Source organism: Orycteropus afer, unplaced genomic scaffold (assembly GCF_000298275.1).
Source record: "Orycteropus afer afer isolate SDZICR_OR568_19922 unplaced genomic scaffold, OryAfe1.0 scaffold00018, whole genome shotgun sequence".
NCBI lineage: Eukaryota > Metazoa > Chordata > Mammalia > Tubulidentata > Orycteropodidae > Orycteropus > Orycteropus afer.
This window is the reverse complement of record NW_006921605.1, coordinates 6,552,593-6,571,747: the sequence shown is the minus strand read 5'-3', so window position 1 is coordinate 6,571,747 and position 19,155 is coordinate 6,552,593. Positions and strand designations below refer to the sequence as shown.

The following is a 19,155-nucleotide window of genomic DNA, read 5'->3' as shown; positions in this document are numbered from 1 at the left end:
GAGACCTGCAACAGAACAGCGACTCCACGGAGGCCGCCCTCAACTGTGGGAGAACTAGGAAGGCTGGGGGGGAGTTGTGTTCATACCCATGACCTCCCACAGTCAGCGGAACCTCGGCCTCTCCAGACACCTCATTGTCCAGCAGGGAGAGGTGAGTGTGCCCATTCCCAGACAAATTCAACTCCACATCCCCGAATGTGGATGAGACGCGTTTATTGGAAGCATCGGGGCAGGCAGGAGGGAGGGCGAACAGATCTGGATCGTGCACCAGAGGGAGAGAGGGAGCCCGACACCAAAAACGGCTGGAAGTAAGACAGCAATCAGACTCAGACCGGGGGAAAGCCTGCCCCTGGGGTTGATTGGGCTGCTGCGGGGCAAGGTGTCCACGACCCCACCCCGACCCTCACACACACACACAGACACAGCCTTGACTCCCGGACCCATCAGCGTCGGCAGTGTGCCAGCCCCGGGGAGGCCGAGCGGTAGCAGCGGTACCCCTCCAGCGCGGCCGGAAGCAGCAGCAGGCCGCTCAGGGGGTCCCTGCGGCAGCGCCCCATGGCTTCCTTATAACTCAGCCGCTCCTTGGAGAGGGGGTCCGTCAGATCCCTCTCGTAGCTGGCCTCATCCTGAAGGAGCCTGGCCAGCTCGTCACTGATCATCCCGGAGAGCAAAGCCTGGGCCACGGGGATGCGGCCGGTCCGCTTGGGGTCGATGAGCCCGCCGGTCAGGTGCTGCGCCTGCAGGTGTGGGAGCACGCTCTCCAGGGGCATCCAGCCCTTCTGCACGGCCTCGCCCACCGACAGCCTCTTCCTGGTGACAGGATCCTCGATGCCCGTGAAGGCCTTCTGGGCATTGAGCAGCCTCTGCGTGGAGGTGCTCTCAATCAGCCCGCGCTCCATGGCCTTGTGCACCGAGTAGCGCTCCCGGCTAAGCAGGTCCACGATGCCCCCCGTGGCCGCCTGGGCCTCCAGCAGCTTCTGCCCGGTGATGGGGTCTAGCATGTTCTTGGCCACGGCTGTCTTGATGCTGCACTTGTTGTCTGTGGTCGTGTCGTAGACCCCGGCGATGGGGAAGCTGTCATCACCCAGCCCCAGAGAGAAGCCGGGCGAGAAGGAGCTGGCGCTCTGCGGGGCGGGGGAGGCGACTGGGGACTTGGAAATGATGGAGCCGATGGAAAGGGCGGGGCAGGGCCTGCTCTCACCTGCCACGAGTAGGGCGAACTCGGAGATGGGCAGCCGGCCGTCCTTGTACAGGTGGTACTCCTCCTTGGAGATGCGCCGGCAGCGGAGGGCGGCCTCAATGGAGTGCTGCTTCCCGCTCTTGCGGTCCAGGAGCACCGACTCCTCCCCGCAGGGGCCCGAGGTGGTGACCTCCTCCCAGTCACACTCGAGTTCCTGCAGCTGGAGGTACTGGCCCCGGTCAATGATGCCCCGCTTGTAGGCCTCGTACGGGGACATATCCTTCCCCGTCTCGGGCTCCAGGATGCAGATTTTGGTGGACAGGTTGGTCTCGCGCGTCTGGGTCTCCTGGCTGAGCTCCTCGCGGCTGACCTGGGTGTGGAGGTCCCTCAGGGCCCGCTCCTTCTCGTAGATCTGGTCCTTCTCGCGGAGGATGGCCGCCTCCAGCTGCGAGAGCTCCTGGCTGCGCGGGGCCGCCCTCTGCCGCTCGCTGTCCGGCTGCCGGCCGCGTCGCTGCGCCTCCTCCTGCCGGCTCCGTACCTTCTGCCGCCGCTGCTCCAGCTCGCGCAGCTCCCGCTGCAGCTGCCTGCGCGCCTGGTCCGCCTGCTCCCTCGCCTTCTGCAGCTCGGCCTCCTCCCGGGCCCAGGTCGCGCCCAGCGCCTCGGCCCGGTCGATTCGCTCCCGCAGCCGCCGCGCCTCCTCCTCCTGGCCCTGCCGCGCGGCCCGCTCCCTGGTGAGCTGCGCCCACACCCTGGAGCGCTCGCCCTCCAGCACCGGGTCCTTCTCCACCCGGATCACTTCCTTGTAGACGGTCTTCCCTTGCGACTTGGCGGCCTGCAGGACGTCGATCTGCACCTGCAGGTTCTTGGCCTCCCGGTGCAGCGCCGTCACGCGGGCCTTCTCCTGGTCCAGGGCCTGGCGCAGGGCACCCGTGGACTTCTCCAGCTCGGGGTCCTTCTCCAGCTTGACCACCTCCTCCATGATGATCTTCTCCTGCACCGCCGGCGGCCGCGCCTCCAGCTCCCGGATCCTCGAGCTCAGCTGCCGCAGCTCCTTCTCCACGGCCAGCTTCTTGCTGCGGTCCTCCCGGAAGCTGAGCAGGCCCTCCCGCTCCTCCGTGCTGGCGCGCAGCTGCTGCACCTCCCGCTCCAGCTGCCGCCGGCGGCCCGCCTCCTCGTCCAGGCTGCGGCTCAGCCTGCCGTGCTCCTGACGGAGCTTCGGGTCCTTCTGGGTGACCACCACCTCCTGCACCACCACCTTCTCCTCGGGCCGCCTCCTCTCCAGCAGCAGGAGCTTGTTCTGCAGCTCATAGAGGGCGTCTTCGGCGGCACGCCGCCTCTGGGCCGCCTCCCGCACCTCCTGGCGCAGGCGCTCGGCCTCCTTCTCCAGGACGGGGTCCTTCTCGTGGCGCACCACCTCCTTGTTCACCGTCCTGGTCTCCACCTTGGAGCGCTCCCGCTTCCACTCGTCTCGCTCGCCCTGCAGTCGGATGAGCTGCTCCTGGGCACGGCCGCTGCTGTTGACCAGCTCGTTGAGCTGGGCTTTGAGCTGGTCGATTTCCCTCAGCAGCTCAGGGTTCTGCTGGTGCCGCACCACCTCCTGCGTCACCTCCTTGTACTCCACGGTGGGCTTCTGGGCCCTCAGCACCGCCAGCTCGGCCAGCAGCCGCTCCACCTCCTTCTCGACGCTGCGCCGCCGGCCGCTGGTCTCCTCGAGCCGCGCCCGGAGCCGCGTGATCTCCTGCTCTGTGTCCGGGTCCACCCGGAAGACCTCGAGGACCTGCTCCCGGGGCTCCACTTTGGGTCTCTGCTCCTTGGCCTCGCTGTGCTGTCTGCGCAGCTCCGTCAGCTCCCCGGCCAGCACCGCGTTCCTGCTCCTCTCCTCCTCCAGGAGGCTCTTCAGCTTGGCGGACTCCTTGAGGAGGCCAGGGTCCCGCTCCACCTTCTTCATCTCCTTCACGATGACCTTTGGCTCCACGGAGCTGATTATCCGCTCCAGCTCTTCTATGCGAGCCCTTAGCTTGGCCCCGGTCTCCTCGGCCGCCTTCCTCCGTGCCGTGTCCGCCTCGGCCTGCAGCCTCAGAGCCTGGGCCGCCTTGACCATTTCCGGATCCTTCTCCACCTTGACCACTTCCTTCACCACCACCTTCTCTTGCACGCTTGCCTCCTTCTGCTCAAGGGCCAGCAGCTCCTGCTTGAGCCCCTCCAGCTGGGCACAGACAGCCGAGTTCTCTCCCCGGAGCTGCCCGATCTCGCTGTGGAGCTGAGCCGCCTGGCTGTCCAGGCTGGGATCCCGCTCGATCTGGGTGACCTCCTTGGTCAGCAGGTGAGGCTGCGTGCTTTTCTTCTTGCTCTCCAGCTGGATGACCTTCTGGGTCACAGCCTCCAGGTCGGCCTGCAGGCCGGCTCGTTTCCGGCCCTCGTCCTCCACCTGGGACTTGACCTTGGACAGGCTGGTCTCCAGCTGAGGGTCCCGGTAGAACTCCACCACCTCCTTCTCCTCCAGCCTCTCCAAAGGCCGCTGGGTCCTCAGCTGCAGCAGCCGGTTCCTCTGTTTCTCCAGTTCACGCTGCACCTGGGCCACCCGATTCCTCTCTTCCTCCAGCTGGGACATCAGTGCCTCTGACCCCCGCCCTGCTCGCGCTGGGCTCTCAGACCCCTGCTTTGCATCGTGGATCACCTGTATGTCCTCACCGAGCTCCTTCTGTGGAGAGAGTATAAGGGGAGGGTACTGGGGTGAGGGGAGGAAAGGGATGCCCCCATCTTTCCACCCCACTCTGAGATCAGAGACCCCTCTCTGCTTCCTGAGACTGGCAGGTCCCGGGAGATGCCCCTGAAGACCCGAGATGCTAGGATGCAGGATTTGGAGAGGACCCAGTAAATGCCCGTGAGGTCAGGACAAGGCGATGTTCGGGCTGAGCTTGCACTAGTAGGTGCAGATTGGGCAGGTTCTCCCTTCCAAACCCCTCCTCCCTTCTGCCTTCCACCCAGGCTCCCAGAAATGGGCCCCACACTTCTCTGGGGGTTCTGGAGTATGGCTGGGGCTCAGAATGGTGGGCGAGTCCTTCAGTTCATCACCAAAGGAGCTTTGGGCTCCTGGTCTCCCAGGGATGGAGGCCTTGGTGGCCTCTTGCCCAGTGTAGGCTGGGTCCCAGGACTGAAAGCTTTTGCAAATTTTCTCTGCTCTCTTGGGTTAGAGGTCCTGGTGCCATTTGAGGACTGCACAGTAGCTAAGCTGTGATCACACTGAATGACATCTCCAGGACCTAACTCTGGGATGGACACCAGCCTGTTAGAATTGATGGGGAGAGATGAGGGGAAAACAGTGAGATGCAGCCCCTTCTCAGTCTGCTGAGCCTGCCGAGGGGCTAGAGGCTCCATGGGGAGAAGCAAGGAAAGACTCCTCTCCCACAGTAGCCAGGCTGCCTTTGTGGGGATGGAGGGGGCATCGTGTCTGTACCTTCTCCAGAACCTTGATGGCAAACTCCAGCTGGTGCAGCTGCTGCTGGTGTGCAGCCACAGCCTCAGTGAAGGCCTTGGTCAAGTTCTTCTCCTGGAGAAGGCAAAGGGAAGGAGAGGAAGGCAGAGTCAGCCCCTGCCTCAGAGGCTGTGGAGCGGGTCCGACGGATGCTGAGCCCTGCTGGGCCTCGCCTCACCTGGGCCTGGATGCTCTCCTGCAGAGGAGCCACGCGGGGTCTCTTGGGGGCTGACACTGCTAGGCTAGGCTCCAGGGAGCAGCGGTAGGTGTCTGCCTGCATGTCATAGTCCTGAGCAGGAAGGAAAGGATGACAGGTTGATGTCAGCAGTAGAAGCTAAGCGTGGGGAAGCAGGCGATGGAGAGCAGACAGACTAAGAGGGACAAACGGACGTAAAACTGCTTACTTGGAGTGCTGCCTGCAGGTCCTGGGAGAGACAGGATGCCGTGACCCTGTCCCGCTCTCGGTCCTGGATCTCCTGCACCAGCCTCTGCCAGGGAGGAAGCAGGAGTCAAGGAAGCCACCTACCCTGGCTCCCCTCTGTCCAGGAACAAGTGGCCAGCACGGCCCCGGGCGGGAAGGGTGGTGTGGGAGGCTTCGGTGGGCAATCTCTCTTCCCCGGACCTCATTCTCCTGGTTTTCCTCCCTCTCCTTAGCAGGGTCCTGTTTTGCCTAGTGCTCCCTTAGAGTTCTGTTCCAGCACAGGGGTTTCTCACCCTGACCCTGCATCAGGAGCACCTGGAGGATCTGTGGGCGCACTGAGTGCTGGGCCCGCCTCCACTTCCTGTCTGAGGAGGTCTGGGCCCGCCTCCACTTCCTGTCTGAGGAGGTCTGAGGTGGGGCTTAAGAACTTGCATTTCTGAAACATTCTCTAGTGAAGCTGATGCTGCGGGTTGGGGTCCACTCTTTGAGAACCACTGCTCCTATAGTCACTTGGGGAACTCATGAAAAATGGTGATGGTCTGGCCCCAGCAATGCCCTGAGTGGTCTGGGAGGGGGCGCTCCTGGCACAGGGGTGTTTTGTAAATGGCCAGGTGATTCTAATATGCAGCCAGGGCTGCCAGCCTCCTCCCAGGCCTCTTCCTGGCATTACCCTCCACTCTCCCTAAAAGCTCTCAATCTCCCATAGGCCTGGGACCCAGCTCTTTGCCCTCAGCTCTCCCATGGGGACTCCCAGCCCACACCTTCCTCTCACAGATCCAACTCCCAATCCCCACCTCCCCTTGGCACCTCACGTTCAGCATGAGCCCAACTAACTTAATTTCTTCTCCCCAAATGCATTCTGTTTCCGTGTTTCCCACCTCAGATGGGGGCACCTCCTCTTCCCAAGTGTCCCAGACAGCGCCCTGGGTACCCGTCTCCCTCTTAGCTGTCACCAGGTCCAGCCAATGCCACCATCTACGTCTCTCAAATCTACTGACCTCTTTCTACCGTGGGGCCCCTTCCTCACTCATCTGGGCACCAGCCCCTTGCCTGGAGTCTTATCCTGGCTCCCACGTGTCTCCCTGTCTTCAGCCCTGTTCTTCCCACATACACTCTTACCCATCTCCACTGTGCAGCCAGACTGGGCTCCATGAACACAAATCGGACAGTGCCCCCTCCCAGCACCACCCTGGTGCCCCCTGGACAATGCCCAGCACCTTCTGTGTCCTTCCAGAGCTGTACCACTTGGTCCTCACCTCTGGTCACTCCAATCCTCTGACCCACTGTGCTCTCTGCTTGGGACATTTTGCTCCCTGCTCTCCAGAGCTACTCAGTTTATCTCTCAGATCTTGGCATAGGCGCTGGCTCCTCCAGACCATTTTCTCTGACCCCAACCATGTCCAGCAGTGAGTGCCCACAGGGCTCTGGGCTCCTCCATGGAGGCACTTATCTGCCTCATGGCCTGGGACCTTAGTCCTCCCCAGGAGGCTGGGAGCAGCATGAGGGCCGGGCTGAATCCTCAATCGCTGGTCCAGCCCCAGCACCAGGCAGGGGCCTGACAAGTATAAGGAAGAGAGTGCAGTAGCAGCTGGAAGTCATGGCAACCCTGCCCACATCAGACCAGACAGAGAGGAGCTGGGGCTTCTGTGGGCAACAGGGAGCATTTTGGGGTGGAGCCATGGGAACGTGGGGCCTTGGTGGCCTGAACTTTGAAGACTCCCCCCGCCTGCATATGTACTTCTACGGCAGAATGCTCGCCTGCCATGCAGGAGGCTTCGGTTCCTCCAAATTCCCCACCAAAGCATTGCAGACTTTTAATGAGCCCCAGTGGATAACGATCAAGCATTCAGCTGCTAATCTAAAAGGCTGGGCGTTCAATCCCATCCAGAGACTGCAACCCACCCAAAGACTCCATGGGAGAAAAACTGGTTATCTGTTCCCACAAAGACTACCAAAACTGAGCAAACAAAAACCACAGCCACTGAGTCAATTCCAACCATAGGAACCCCTGTTGGCTTTCCAAGGCTGTAAATCTTCATGGAAGCATATTGCCTCTTCCTCCTCCTGCAGAGCAGCTGGTGGGTTGAGCCACCAACCTTCTGGTTAGCAGCCAAGTGCCTTACCCACTCCACCACCACCAGAGCTCCCGCCCACAAAGATCACAGCCTAGGAAACCCTCCAAAAAACCAAAACCAAACTCACTGCCATCGAGTCAGATACGACTCATAGTGACCCCTCCTTGGGTTTCCGAGGTGGTATCACCTCCGATGGCCCAAATCAACCCTACTCTGTCTTACAGGGTGGCTAGGAGTCAGAATCAACTAGTTGGCACCTAACAACAGAGCATTTCCAAGCCTTGGTCACTAGGGGGCAGCATGCGTACAGGCAGCTGCCCTGTTGCAGAGGCGGCAAGGGACACGGCGGAGACCCCGCCCCCAAGTCGCCTGCAGTCCTGTCCTCTCACCTTCTGCGCCTGCAGCTTGTAGGCCATCTGGCTGGGCCCGGCACTGGGCCGCACCTGGTTGCGGGGCAGGTGTTCCAGCCAGGAGCTCAGGTTGTCCCTGCAGTTCTTGAACTGCTGGTAGGTGAGGCTGGCATCCAACACCGTCTTCTCCCTGAAGTCAGATGAAGCCGGAGCAGAGGTGAGAGGTGCCCTCCAGGGTGACGGGTGCAGGGAGGAGGCTGGAGGGCACCTTGCTTCCTGGGACAGGTCAGAAGGCCTCAATGACCTGCCGGGCGCCCCCTACTCTTGTCCTGACAGCCTCTGCCTGGCACCTTGGGAGGCAGGTACTGCTACCATCCCATTTCACAGGCAGGGAAACTGAGCCTCAGAGAGATTAGGTCACCAGCCAAAGGACACCCAGCTTGTCAGCGGCAGCACCCAGCCCGATGACCCAGCACTCACCGCAGGTCCAGCTGGTCCCCCACGGCGTGGTAGCGGTCAGTGAGGGCCCGCACCTGGCGCTGCTGGCGTGGCAGGTCTTGGCAGAACTCGCGGAAGTTGTTCCGCAGCGCGCTGCACGCGTGCTCGGCCGCCTTCAGCTCGCGGTGCAGGGCTAGCACGCAGGCCTGCTGCTCCATCAGCTCCCTGCGCTGGTGCTGCAGGACCCAACCACGGCGCACCTCGCGATCTGCCCGAGGCCCTACCCGCCTTCCAGGCTGAGCCCCCCACAGGACACCACCCGCGCCTCACCTGCAGCTCTCTGACCCTCTCCTGCAGTGCGCCTGGGCCGTCGGAGATAGGGGCCTCCCTGGCCAGGGAGGACTCAAAGCCCCGGATGACCCCGTCTGCGTCCCGGATCCGCCGCTCGAGAGCCAGAGCAACCTTGGCTCTGCGCAGAGGAGGTGAGGGTCAGGCGAGCCCTCAGCCAGAGGGCTGCCTGCCCACGGTCCCATCCCTGCACTCACTTGTCCCCATAGAGGTTGCACAGAACCTGCACGTCGCTGTACTTGTTCTTGACACTGTTGAGGGCCACGGGCAGCTGCAGGGCAGAGGGGCCTGTGGGCTGTGCCGACAGGAACGCCTCACACTCCTGCTGGGCCACCTCCTTCTCCGCTCCCAGACTCTGCAGGCGCTGGGCCGTGCCCTGGCAGGAACAGGCTGGGGTTCAGGATCTCTGCTCTGGTCCACAGGAAGGACCCTCCTGCCTGGTCTACCCCTCTCCGCCCCCATGGACACAGGAGAGCATGGCAGCTATGTGCTCGGGCTCCGGGCCAGAGAGCCGGGTACAGCCCTGGATCGACCTGCAACACGCACTGTGGTGGTTAAATTTGTGTGTCAGCTTGGCTGGGCCTGGTTGAGTGGCTCTGGGCAGCTGGATGTAGTATTCCCCATGATGAGACTGGTCATCAACTCCATGATGGAATCTACCATGAGCAGCTGAGCCTTAGGGAATGTGGTCTGCTTCCTGTATATCAGCAGAAGCCTTGGGGTATGGTCTCTAACTTATGGTACATTTGAATCCTGCATATAGCCGTGTCATTGTTCAGCAGCCTGCCATGCTCTGCCAACCTTGGGACTTTCAATGGGCTGGAATGAATGGCCTGCCGTGTGGTTTGGTAACATCGGGACTGTGCCTTTTTACTTGTCAACCTTGGGGTGTCAGTCTCAGCAGCCAGCAGCTGTCTGAGTGAAGAAATGCCTCTAGCTCCAGTGGGCTGGGAGCAGGAGGCTGAGCTGAAATCCAAGATTGAGGGGCTTTCACCCAGCCTGGCACTTTCAACTCGGACTTAAAGAGAATAAACTCCTGCTTGTTAAGGCCATTCCATTGGTGGTATATTCTTGTCAGAGCGGTACTAGGGAACCAGAACACACACGTGCACCCTTTTCCACCTCTGAAAACACCTCCGCCCCCTCCTGGCCCCCGACCCAGCTGGAGCATGACCTCCTATAGCGACCTCCTATAGCGACAGTGTGCTGTGCAGTGAACAGAAGGAACAAGCTGGCAAACATGGGAACAACAGGATTCACTCTTTTAAAAAACCAAACACAGACAATAAACTTGAGCAGAAAACGGCTTGGGGGAGATTGCCTCACAGTGGTGGTGGGGTGGACAGCTCACTCTCAGCTTCTCAGGTGTGGTACTCGCGCTGTGGACGGCACAGACTGCTTGTATAACAGTGTCTGCGTAACGCTGCGCCTCCAGGAAGGCCGCCCCTCCTCGAGCCAGGACACATCTCCCCCAGACACTTGCTGCCCTCGGGGCCCCCGTCAGGACACCCTTACTCTGACCTTGCCCCTTCTAGAATCTTCCTGGACGGTACCACATGTCATCCTCAGCACAACCAAACTGGGTAGTATCATGTCTGTCAAGGGTGAGAATACTGAGGCCCAGAGAGGCTGCAGGGCTTGGCCGAGGTCATGGAGCCAGTGGTGGAGAGGCTGAGATGGGACCTGGTTTGTCTGAGCCCTGTCCTCCCTGCTTTGCCCGCCCCCGGCCCCAACGCTGTTCCTGCCCGTGCCTCATCTCCTGCTAAGGTATATCCAGGTACAGTCCTGCCCCGCTAGTTGCCATGTGGATGACCTTGATCAAGTCAGCCTCTCTGACCCTCTGTCTCTTCATCTACAGAATGAGTTGATGGAAGGACTAGATGAGCACCTGTATGCCAGGAGCTTAGCGGTACGTGCGCCCGTGCTGCCCTCACCCACCTCGTGGCTGCGGATGCGCCCCTCCAGGTCCTCCAGGGGTGAGGTGCGGCTCAGCGGGGCCCGGGCCCAGGCCAGCACCTGCCTCTCTATCTGTGCCAGGTCCCCATCCAGCCGGGTCATCTGTGTCAGGAGCTTCTGGGCCTGCGGGTCTGCCGGTGCTGAGCTGGTCGGAGCTGGGCCACAGGGTACTGGTAAGATCCAGAGCCTACCCCCTGTCTGCCCAAAGAGCCCCTCCCCGAGTGACCAAAGAGGGTCCTGCGCGGGGGCGTCGTTGAAAGGAGGGGCAGGCCCAGGGGCTTGCCAACCCTGGAGATGTCTCTAACCAAGGCCACCCCTCACCCCTGTAGCCCCCCAGCAGTGGCTGAAGTAGAAACATGCTCCCTCCAACCCCCCTCCCACACACACTCACACCCTGCTGGCCCTGGTACCCTGCCGGCCCTGGGACCCTGCCGGTCTTGGTACCCTGTCGGCCCTGGTGCCTGCCGGCCCTGGTGCCCTGCCGGCCCTGGTGCCCTGCTGGCCCTGGGACCCTGCCGGTCTTGGTACCCTGCCGGCCCTGGTACCCTGCTGGCCCTGGTACCCTGCCGGCCCTGGTGCCCTGCCGGCCCTGGTGCCCTGCCGGTCCTGGTGACCTGCTGGCCCTGGTACCCTGCCGGCCCTGGTGCCCTGCTGACCCTGGGACCCTGCCGGTCTTGGTACCCTGCTGGCCCTGGGACCCTGCTGGCCCTGGGACCCTGCCGGCCCTGGTGCCCTGCTGACCCTGGTACCCTGTCGGCCCTGGTGCCCTGCTGGCCCTGGGACCCTGCCGGTCTTGGTACCCTGCCTGCCCTGGCGCCCTGTCGGCCCTGGTGCCCTGTCAGCCCTGATGCCCTGCCGGCCCTGGTGCCCTGCCAACCCTGGTGCCCTGCCGGCCCTGGTATCCTGCCGGCCCTGGTACCCTGCCTGCCCTGGCACCCTGTCGGCCCTGGTACCCTGCCTGCCCTCGTACCCTGCTGGTCTGGCTGCATGGGTTCCACAGCACTGATCTTCAGGCCACTCTGGACTGTGGCCAGTTTCTGCTTCACAGCTTGCAGCTCCGAGGCCAGCCTGGAACGAGGAGGGGGTCAGAGGAGGGTCTGCCTCCCTCGTCAACCCCAGCCATCACTGTGGGGGTGGGGTGGGGTTGGAGGTGGCATGTGTGCAGGGGACCTCAGACACAAGGCCTGGGCCCACAGCCTGCCTCCTGTCCCTGCGTGTCACTGTGTGGGGGTGGCCCACCTGGAGGCCTTGGCCACGGCCTCAGGGTCAGGTGCTGGGACAGAGAAGCAGGCGGCTGGGACGTGCTTGGTCTCCCCTTTGGGACCCTGCACAACCCAGGTGTGTGGGTCAGAGTTGTCCTGCAGCGTGTACCGCTCACCCCGAAGCAGCTGTACCTGGAGGCAGGCGGAGAGGGACTCAGGCAGGGGCTCGGGCAGAAGGGGCCGAGGCCAGGATGAGGCGGGAACAGGATGAGGCGAGCCCCAGTCAGGGGAGGGCAGGGTTTGGAGGGTAGTGGAGCAGGGTCAGCGGGGAAGGAGAAGGTCAGAGGTGGGACAAGGTGAGGCTGGGTCAGGGCAGGGGTGGGGTGAGGCGGGGCTGCTGGGGAGTGAATGTGGGGTAGGGCTGGGGCTGGGGCAGGGGAGGCCATGGCCCGTACTTCTCCCGAGTCCCAGTCACAGATGCTATCCACATGCAGGGGCTGCTGAGGCGGTTTCCTCCGCAGGGACAGAGGGGCCACCTCCTGGCTCTGCCGCTGCAGGTCTCCCACCATCCTCTCGGCCACTGCCAGCTGCTTCTCCTCTGCCTGCAGCCCAGGCAGCGGGGGAGCTCAGGCTCCACTCAAGCCCGGGTCCACACCTGCCCACACCTGGCCTCCAGGAAGCCACTGTCTCCAGGTCAGCAGGGTGAAAGGCGTCCCTCCTTGGGGGACTGGGACCGTGGGGTCTGTGATTGGAGTGTGGGCTTCCCAGCAGCCAGGCCTCAGAGCTGTCCCGGGCCCCCTCTCACAGTACAGGTGAGGCAGCTGAGGCTCAGAGGGGGAGGGTTTTGCTGGTAACAGAGCTGGGAGCAGACTCCCTTCTCCTGGCCCCCAGGCCAGGGCTCAGGGCAGGACTGAGCACCCGGGATGGGAAGGGGTGAAGCCCAGACAGATAGCAGGCCCGATGCCTAGCAGTAGGGTGCCGCTGGAGGGGTGTGGCTGGGTGGGGCCGTCTCACCTCCAGCTGTTGCAGCAGCTCTGTGCGGGCGCCAGGTAGGTCCCCTGGAGCAGGCCTGTACTTGGTGTCCAGGTTGGAGCTGAGCTTCGCCAGGGTCTGGCTGACGGAGCCGGCCTCTTCCTGGAACTGAGGTTGCAGGGTGGTCAAGGGCAGAGCCCAGAGCAGCATGCTGCCCAGTGAATGATCCTGCTAACCAGCTGAACCCAACTCATTTAAATCAAAACCAGTTAAACCTAAACTGGCTAAACCCAACCAAGCAAAACCCAAACCAATGTTTGTGGGGTACGTGTTTGAGGAGTATGTGTTTGTGGGCTGACTCAGCCCAGCCTCAGGGCAGGACCTGGCAATGAGCTTTCAAGCAACACCTCACTGTTGGATGGTATTTGGGAATTATTGTTAGAGGGTGTGATGTTGTTGTTAGGTGCCGTGGAGTCGTCTCCGACTCATAGCGACCTTATGCGCAACAGAACGAAACACTGCGCAGTTTTGTGCCAGCTTCACCACCCTTGACCCTTGTGATAATTTCCTTAAAAATAAAGACGAGAGAGAGAAATCCTTGGCTTTTCTCTCTCTCAAAGGTGTATGAAACATTTTGGGCAGAAATTACAAAAAAAAACCCACCACCTAGTTGTGCGTTACATCAGTGTTTCTCAGCCCTTTTTCATCATCGTCTCCAAAGGAACTTTGTCAATGCTTTATCCTAAGTCTACTCTTCTCCAGGAAGTGTCAGGATCAGGTATACTGTCCCTCTGTTCATGTGCAGGCATCAGGAGCGCTGGTGGTGCAGTGGTTAAGCACTCGGCTATTAACTGAAAGGCCAGTGGTGTGAACCCAGCAGCCGTTCTGTGATGACTGCCTAGGAAACACTACAGGCAGCTCTGCTCTGTCCTGCAGGGCCACTGTGAGCTGCAATTGACTCAACAGCCCACAACTCTATGTGCATCTGTGCTTCATACAGTACAAGAGTGAGGCTGTTTTCAATCCCGAGAACCAATCTTCGCACTCCTGGGGATGACAGGGTCCCCTTGAGTGTGTGTGCATGACATCATTTCCCCGTGGGGCCAAGTCACAACGGCAGAGCTCTGTTGTATTTAGGAAAGGTCTTGCTGGTACAGAGGGAGGCCCCGGTCGTACCAATGGTGAACAAGCTTGACTGCTAACTAAAAGGTTGGAGGATCAAGTCTGCACCCAGACACTTCGGAAGAAAGACCTGGGGAGATCACTTGCAAAAAACCAGTCACTGAAAACGCTACGGAGCACAGCCCTGCTGTGACATATGCGGGTCACCACGTTGGAGTTAGCTCAAAGGCAGTGGTACTGGTAGCGTGTGGTGTCCCCCCGGCCCCTCCGCCCGCCTCCAGGCAGCCCCCCCGTCCTTGCCCTCGGGCTCACTCGGCAGTAGGCCTCCACGTGCTGCAGCTGGCTCTCCTGGCAGATGCACAGGTTCAGAAAGTTCTGCCACTCCATCTTCAGGGCCTCCTGGTGGGCCTGGGGACAGCGGCACAGAGCCTCGGACCACGCCGGCCCGTCCACCTGCCCCCGCCCCCGCCCCACGGTGCCGGACCACTGCCAGCCTCCCAGAAGGCCCATGTGGATGAAGGCCGAGCCCCGAGGCAGTGGGAGGTCCGGCCTCGCACCTGGATGGGCCCGGGGGCTGGGTGCCGGAGCTCGAGCATGCGTTCCCCGTCATCCTCCAGCTGGTTCACGACCTGCTCCTGGCTCAGCAGCTCGTGCTGTTTGAAGTGCTGCGAGAGGCCGCGTGAGGGCGGTCAGGACCAGCAGGTCCTGGGACTGGCGGTCAGGACCGGGTTGGCCCTGGTCACTCACACCGCCCTCTGCCCGCGCCCCCTGACCTCGTACTCCCGCCGCACGCCTGCGGGGTCTGCCATGAGGTCGCTCCAGTCCTGCTGCAGGATACGCCGCTGCTGCTCGGCCAGCACACTGAGCTGCCGCGTGCAGCCCTGCAGGTGCGTGTAGAGGCTGCCCAGGCTCTGGCCGCGCCACGAGGCCGCCTTCTGCGCTCAGGACAGCGAGCACCGGGACCAGAGCGGAGGAGGGGAGAGGTGGCGAGAAGCACCATCAGCCAGGCTCCCAGCCCATGCTGCCATGGTCACCCCGTCACCCTGGCCTCCCAGGCCACCCTTCCATCTGTCACTGTACAACCAGCCTAGGGGACCAGCCTGCCCACAGTCACCCCATCACCCGGGTCAGCCAGCCTGCCCCTCACTCCCCCCTGCTCACCAGCAGGTCCTGGTACTGGCTCCTGATAGCGGCTGCGTCCTGCCTCAACCAACGGGGAGAAAAGAAAGGACAGGCCCAGTGAGAGGCAGGATCCGGGGTGCTCCCCGCAGCTCTCCTCCTTTGGCCCTCTCCCCGAGTCCAGCGGGGCCTAGCTGAGGTTCTGATGGGAGAAGGGCTGGGGGACAGGGCCGGGCTCACCCACCGGCCCCACGAGGCTCCGCAGCTGTTGTCCGTAGGCCTCGATCTCCTTCTGAAGAATGTTGTGCTCAGCCACCTGCTGTTCCAGCTCAGCCATGCCTGGCCCGTACTGGCCCTCACACACCTGCTTCTGTGGGAGGAGGCAGTGCTCAGCAGGCGGGCACAGGAGCCCCGAGAAGCCCTCCCAGAGTGCCCGCCTTGCCCACCCCGAGCCTCCCTGCAAGGAGTACGGTGGATCACCCTCACAGAGGCTGGACAGCCAGGTGAGTGGGACATGCACTCTCCAGTGACTCTGGCCACCTTCCCTGAGGCCCACCGGTCCCTGAGTCCCAGGACCGGGGCTCAGCCTCCCCAAAGCCTCCCTGCTCCCTGGCCTCCTCCCTGGCCCTGGCCTCAGTGCCTCCTGCCCCGACAACCCCAGCCACCTGTGCACGCCCTGCTTCAGCCCTCCCCGCCCCCACTGCTCCTTCTGTTGTGGCACCAAAACACAGCTCCCACCTGACGTTCAGGATGCCTTGTGACCCGACTCCACCCACCTGCCCCCCCCCCACTTCCCATCCCACCCCGGGCTTCCTCCTAGCAGGAGCCTTTGTTCCTTCTTTCTGGAATGTTCTCACCATTCCCCCCTCTTCACAGGCCTCCTCCTGCAGGAAGCCTTTTATGAATGCATGGTCTCCTCTGCCTTCTCAGACCCCCGAACCATCCACAGGTCCAAGCAAGCCCGTGATTAACGGCAGTTCTGCCTCAATCACTGCAAGGAGTGACTTCGGGTTCCAAGAGGGTGGCTCAGACCTGGTAGGGCTCTTACCTGCTTCTGTTCCAGCGTGCGTGCCCAGTCCACCCTGGGCCCCATGTTGGGTGGTAGCACCATCTTCTCATACAGGGCACGGTACTCGGAGCACTCCTGGGTCACCCGCTCGTGCAGCTGCTTGATGCTGCGGGGAGGCGTGGGGGCATCAGGCTGGGCTCTCCCCCAGGTGCCCACTGCCTCCTGGCCCCAGCCCACTCACTCCTTCTCGATCTCCTCGGCTTGTGGGTGCTTGAGCCGCCGGGCCTTGTCCACGTCCAGGAATAGGTCCTTCAGGAGCGTCTCCGCCTCCTTCAGGTTGCGGCCCGTCTCCTGCCGGTGCTGCAGGGGCTGGCTGCACTCGCTGTTCTGCCGGTCCTGGGGGTGCGGCCAGAGCAAGAGGCATCCTCATTAAGGCCCAGAGGACCCCATATTCCTGCTGCCCCATCTCTGCAGGCCTGAGCCCCAGCCTGAGGAGAGGATCCTGGTCGCGCTGGCCAACCTCAGGGCCCAGGGCATCTGTGGGCTGGGCAGCAAGGACTTGAGGGGAGGCCTAGGCCCCCTCCGCACCCCCTTTGACCCTCAACAGAGAAGGAAGGCTGAGCCACCTCTCTCATTGTGGGGTCTGAGGCACAATAGGGGGTGTGGGCGGTGAACGGGGTTGTTGTTCCGTCCCCACCATCACTAGCGGGCACGAGAAGGGAGTGGCATGTGTGCCACCAGAGCTCGTCAGGGATGGCATTGGGCCTCCTGGTGCCATCCGGCTGCCCCTGCGCCAGCCATCAGCTATACAGCCGCACCTGCTGCAGCCTCTTCTGGGTCTCCAGGATGTCTCTCTCCACTTGATCAGCATTGCCTTGCATGCGAGAGATGAGCAGGGCCAGCTCCTGGGTGGCAGCCCTGGGGAATGGGGGTGGACAGAGGGCACCGTGGTCGGGAAAGTCTCCTCTGTTCCCCTTGGGCAGGTGGCTGCCCACCCAAGTGGGCCACCTGGCATCCTTCTGCCTTATACCACACCGCAGCCAGGCCATTGCCGGAGAGGGCGGAGCACATGACCCGGGGGGGTGCTCTGTGGTCCTTCCCTGGCAGGAGGCTCTGAGGTACTGAGTCCTGGCGGGGGCATTGTCCCCAGCATGCAGTTCAGAAAGCTAGGACCCCTGTCCCAGCTGCATGGGGCCCGTGGAGCAGTGGGGCCCGTGGAGCAGAAGGGCCCTGGGGCGCCCTGGCCCCACCCTCAGCCAGGTGACCTGGCAGTGAGCTGTGGATTCACCCAGTTCCCCATCTCCTGCCCTCTGGTTGGCGGTCTGGTGCCCAGGGAATGAGGGAATCACTAGCTCAGCTGCTAACAAACACCGGAGACACTGAGGTGGGGCCCCGGGGGACAGGGGGGAGGTGGCCAGGCTCACTGAGGATGGGGGAGCAGCAGTATATACCCCTCATACACGCCCAGCCCTGTGGCCCCAAGGCTTTGCTCAGGCCTTAGCAACCGTCTGGAAGAGCCACATGGCATTGGGCCAAGGGGATCCCACAGATTGCAAGGGCATGGCAGCATTTTCCAGGTTCAGGGTTCAAAGCCCAGATTGGGACCTGGCTTGTCAGGAGAGAGCATGAACCTGAACCGGCCCCAGGTCCTTTTCTATGCGTTCATTCTGGAACCTGTACAGGGCACCTGGGTCCAGCACAGGTGGTGCTGAGTTGGCACCTGCACGTGCCGTTTACGGTGGCACCCCCGCTGCCCAGAGCTGTAGGTCCTCACTACATACTTGTGGAGTGAGTGCACTTCGTGTGAGGGGCCCATAAGCCCTCTCTAGGGGGCTGCAGCCAGAGCCAACAGGCCTCGTGGACTGATCGGCCCAGCCAGGAAGCCTGCCCAGGGACCCTGCTGGGGGAGGGGGCTTTGGGTACTGAGCCCTGGTGTCTAGTCCTCAGTATGGCCCCCTGGGAGGGCCGTTCCTGCCAGGAGGGGCATGTTGCAAGAGTCTTAGCTGCCACCTGTCCCATCCTCCCAGACGCTCAGCTGGGTGCCGCCAGCCGATCCCTATCAGGGTAATGGGCCCCCCACACCCCTGCCTTAGCCTTTCATCTCTGGTGTCATCTTGGACCCCAGGCAACCTGCCGCCTCTACCCTGCAGAGGGGACTGCGGCCCAGTGGGTGGGAAGAACACCAGCCAAGTCCCTGGGTCGGGGGCACCCAGGAGCCCAAGGCCTCCGGCTATAGCGTAGACCAGGGCCCTTGGTATGAGCAGGAAAGGGGGTGCCAGGGAGGCTCCGAGGGTGCCTGGGGCTGCAGGGTACTCGTCTTTGCACCACAGCACCCCCTTCATACACCCACCCAGTAAAGAGTCCCCGACTCTTTAACAAAAGCCTAACACAATCTCAAGGCTGAGAGAGCGTTCTGGGGAAAGGTGAAGCTTAGACGGGAGGCCAGCACAGGCCCTGCCTCCCTGCTTCGGGGCACCTCCACCTCAACTTTTCTAGCCACTCTGCACCCAGGCCCCCGGGTCATCCCTCAGGTCAAGCTGAGCCCAGGGGCAGCACTGTGGGGAGGGAGCCAGGCACCCAGCTGCCCGCGGAGCCAGGCGACTGCTTAGGTCCTGTCCAGCATGGCTCCCTAAGTGGCCTCACTCACCCTTTGGCCTCAGGCCCCCCGGAAAATGCAGGTAGGCCCAGACCCCCAAGCCTCCTGCCAGGGCTGGAACTTGGCCTGGGCCAGCAGCTCTCAGCTGGGAGAGCACCGCCCTTGGGCCTTTGGCCTTGGGACACCAAATGCCATTGCTGGGCTGGTCCCGGGCCCCAGGCTGCCGCCTCCAGGTGGCTGAAGTCCCCAGGAACCACCCCTGCCCCAGCCGCCCCTTGCCCGGCCCTGCTCACCGGCTGTGCTTGCTGGGGGAGCCCTTGGCTGGGGAGCCTTTGGGGGACCCCTTTCCCTGGGATCCTTTGCTCAGCCCCTTGAACATGGTGGTGAAGTCGGTGCCGGCTCAGTCTGGGCTCAGCCGGTGCGGGTGGCAGGCAGCGGTGCGTCCTCCCTGGCTGGGCAGCTGGCTCTGGCGAGGTGGGGTGCGGGCGCGAGGGGCCAGGCGGTTCCTGGGAGGCGCCTGTGCAGGTGAGCGGAGCCCGAGCTGCCGCGCATGTACCGGGCGCGCCCACTCACCCGCTCCAGCACAACCAGTTTGGGAGGAAAGGGCAGCGCCCAGAGGCGGGGCAGCCAGGCTGCCGCCTCCCAGGGAAGGTCTGGGCTTGTTGCACCCACACACCCAGAGGTCACACTCAGATGGGGAAACAGCTGGCCACGGGGGACAGGGCTCCAGACAGACAGATGCATGCAGGCCCAGGGACAGACCGTCTCAGGCCCGGAGGCCCCCAGAGAGCGGCAGAGCCGCTTGCCTGGGGTTGACGAACGTCTCCCGTTGCCCAGGGAGGCCCCGCTATCAGGCAGGCCCCCACCCACACCGGGAGAGGTGGGGCTGCTC

The 19,155-nt window shown here is 62.7% G+C and overlaps 1 protein-coding gene across 1 annotated transcript; it reads right to left on the bottom strand.

The window, feature by feature from the left end:
* Positions 1-443: 443 nt before the first annotated feature.
* EVPL (envoplakin) lies at positions 444-18,642 on the bottom strand. The gene is made up of 22 exons (XM_007959859.2): positions 18,557-18,642; positions 16,486-16,585; positions 15,909-16,063; positions 15,707-15,833; positions 14,903-15,028; positions 14,701-14,739; positions 14,313-14,474; positions 14,097-14,204; positions 13,852-13,947; positions 12,460-12,585; positions 11,901-12,047; positions 11,483-11,637; positions 11,214-11,311; positions 10,226-10,398; positions 8,485-8,663; positions 8,270-8,408; positions 7,982-8,175; positions 7,541-7,691; positions 5,060-5,143; positions 4,834-4,944; positions 4,638-4,730; positions 444-3,881 (listed from the first exon to the last, which is right to left on the bottom strand). Exons 1-22 carry the CDS (start codon positions 18,640-18,642, stop codon positions 444-446), a joined length of 6,087 nt encoding a protein of 2,028 aa, XP_007958050.1.
* Positions 18,643-19,155: the final 513 nt, after the last annotated feature.

Bases quoted from the DNA above. Each gene is read 5' to 3' on its own strand.
- EVPL (XM_007959859.2), bottom strand. From the start codon at position 18,642: ATGTTCAAGGGGCTGAGCAAAGGATCCCAGGGAAAGGGGTCCCCCAAA. The intron at 15,029-15,706 runs GTAAGAGCCCTA...CTCCTCCCACAG, and splicing joins GCACGCTGGAACAGAAGCAG to AAGCAGGTGTGTGAGGGCCA. The intron at 8,409-8,484 runs GTGAGTGCAGGG...TCCTCTGCGCAG, and splicing joins TGCAACCTCTATGGGGACAA to AGCCAAGGTTGCTCTGGCTC.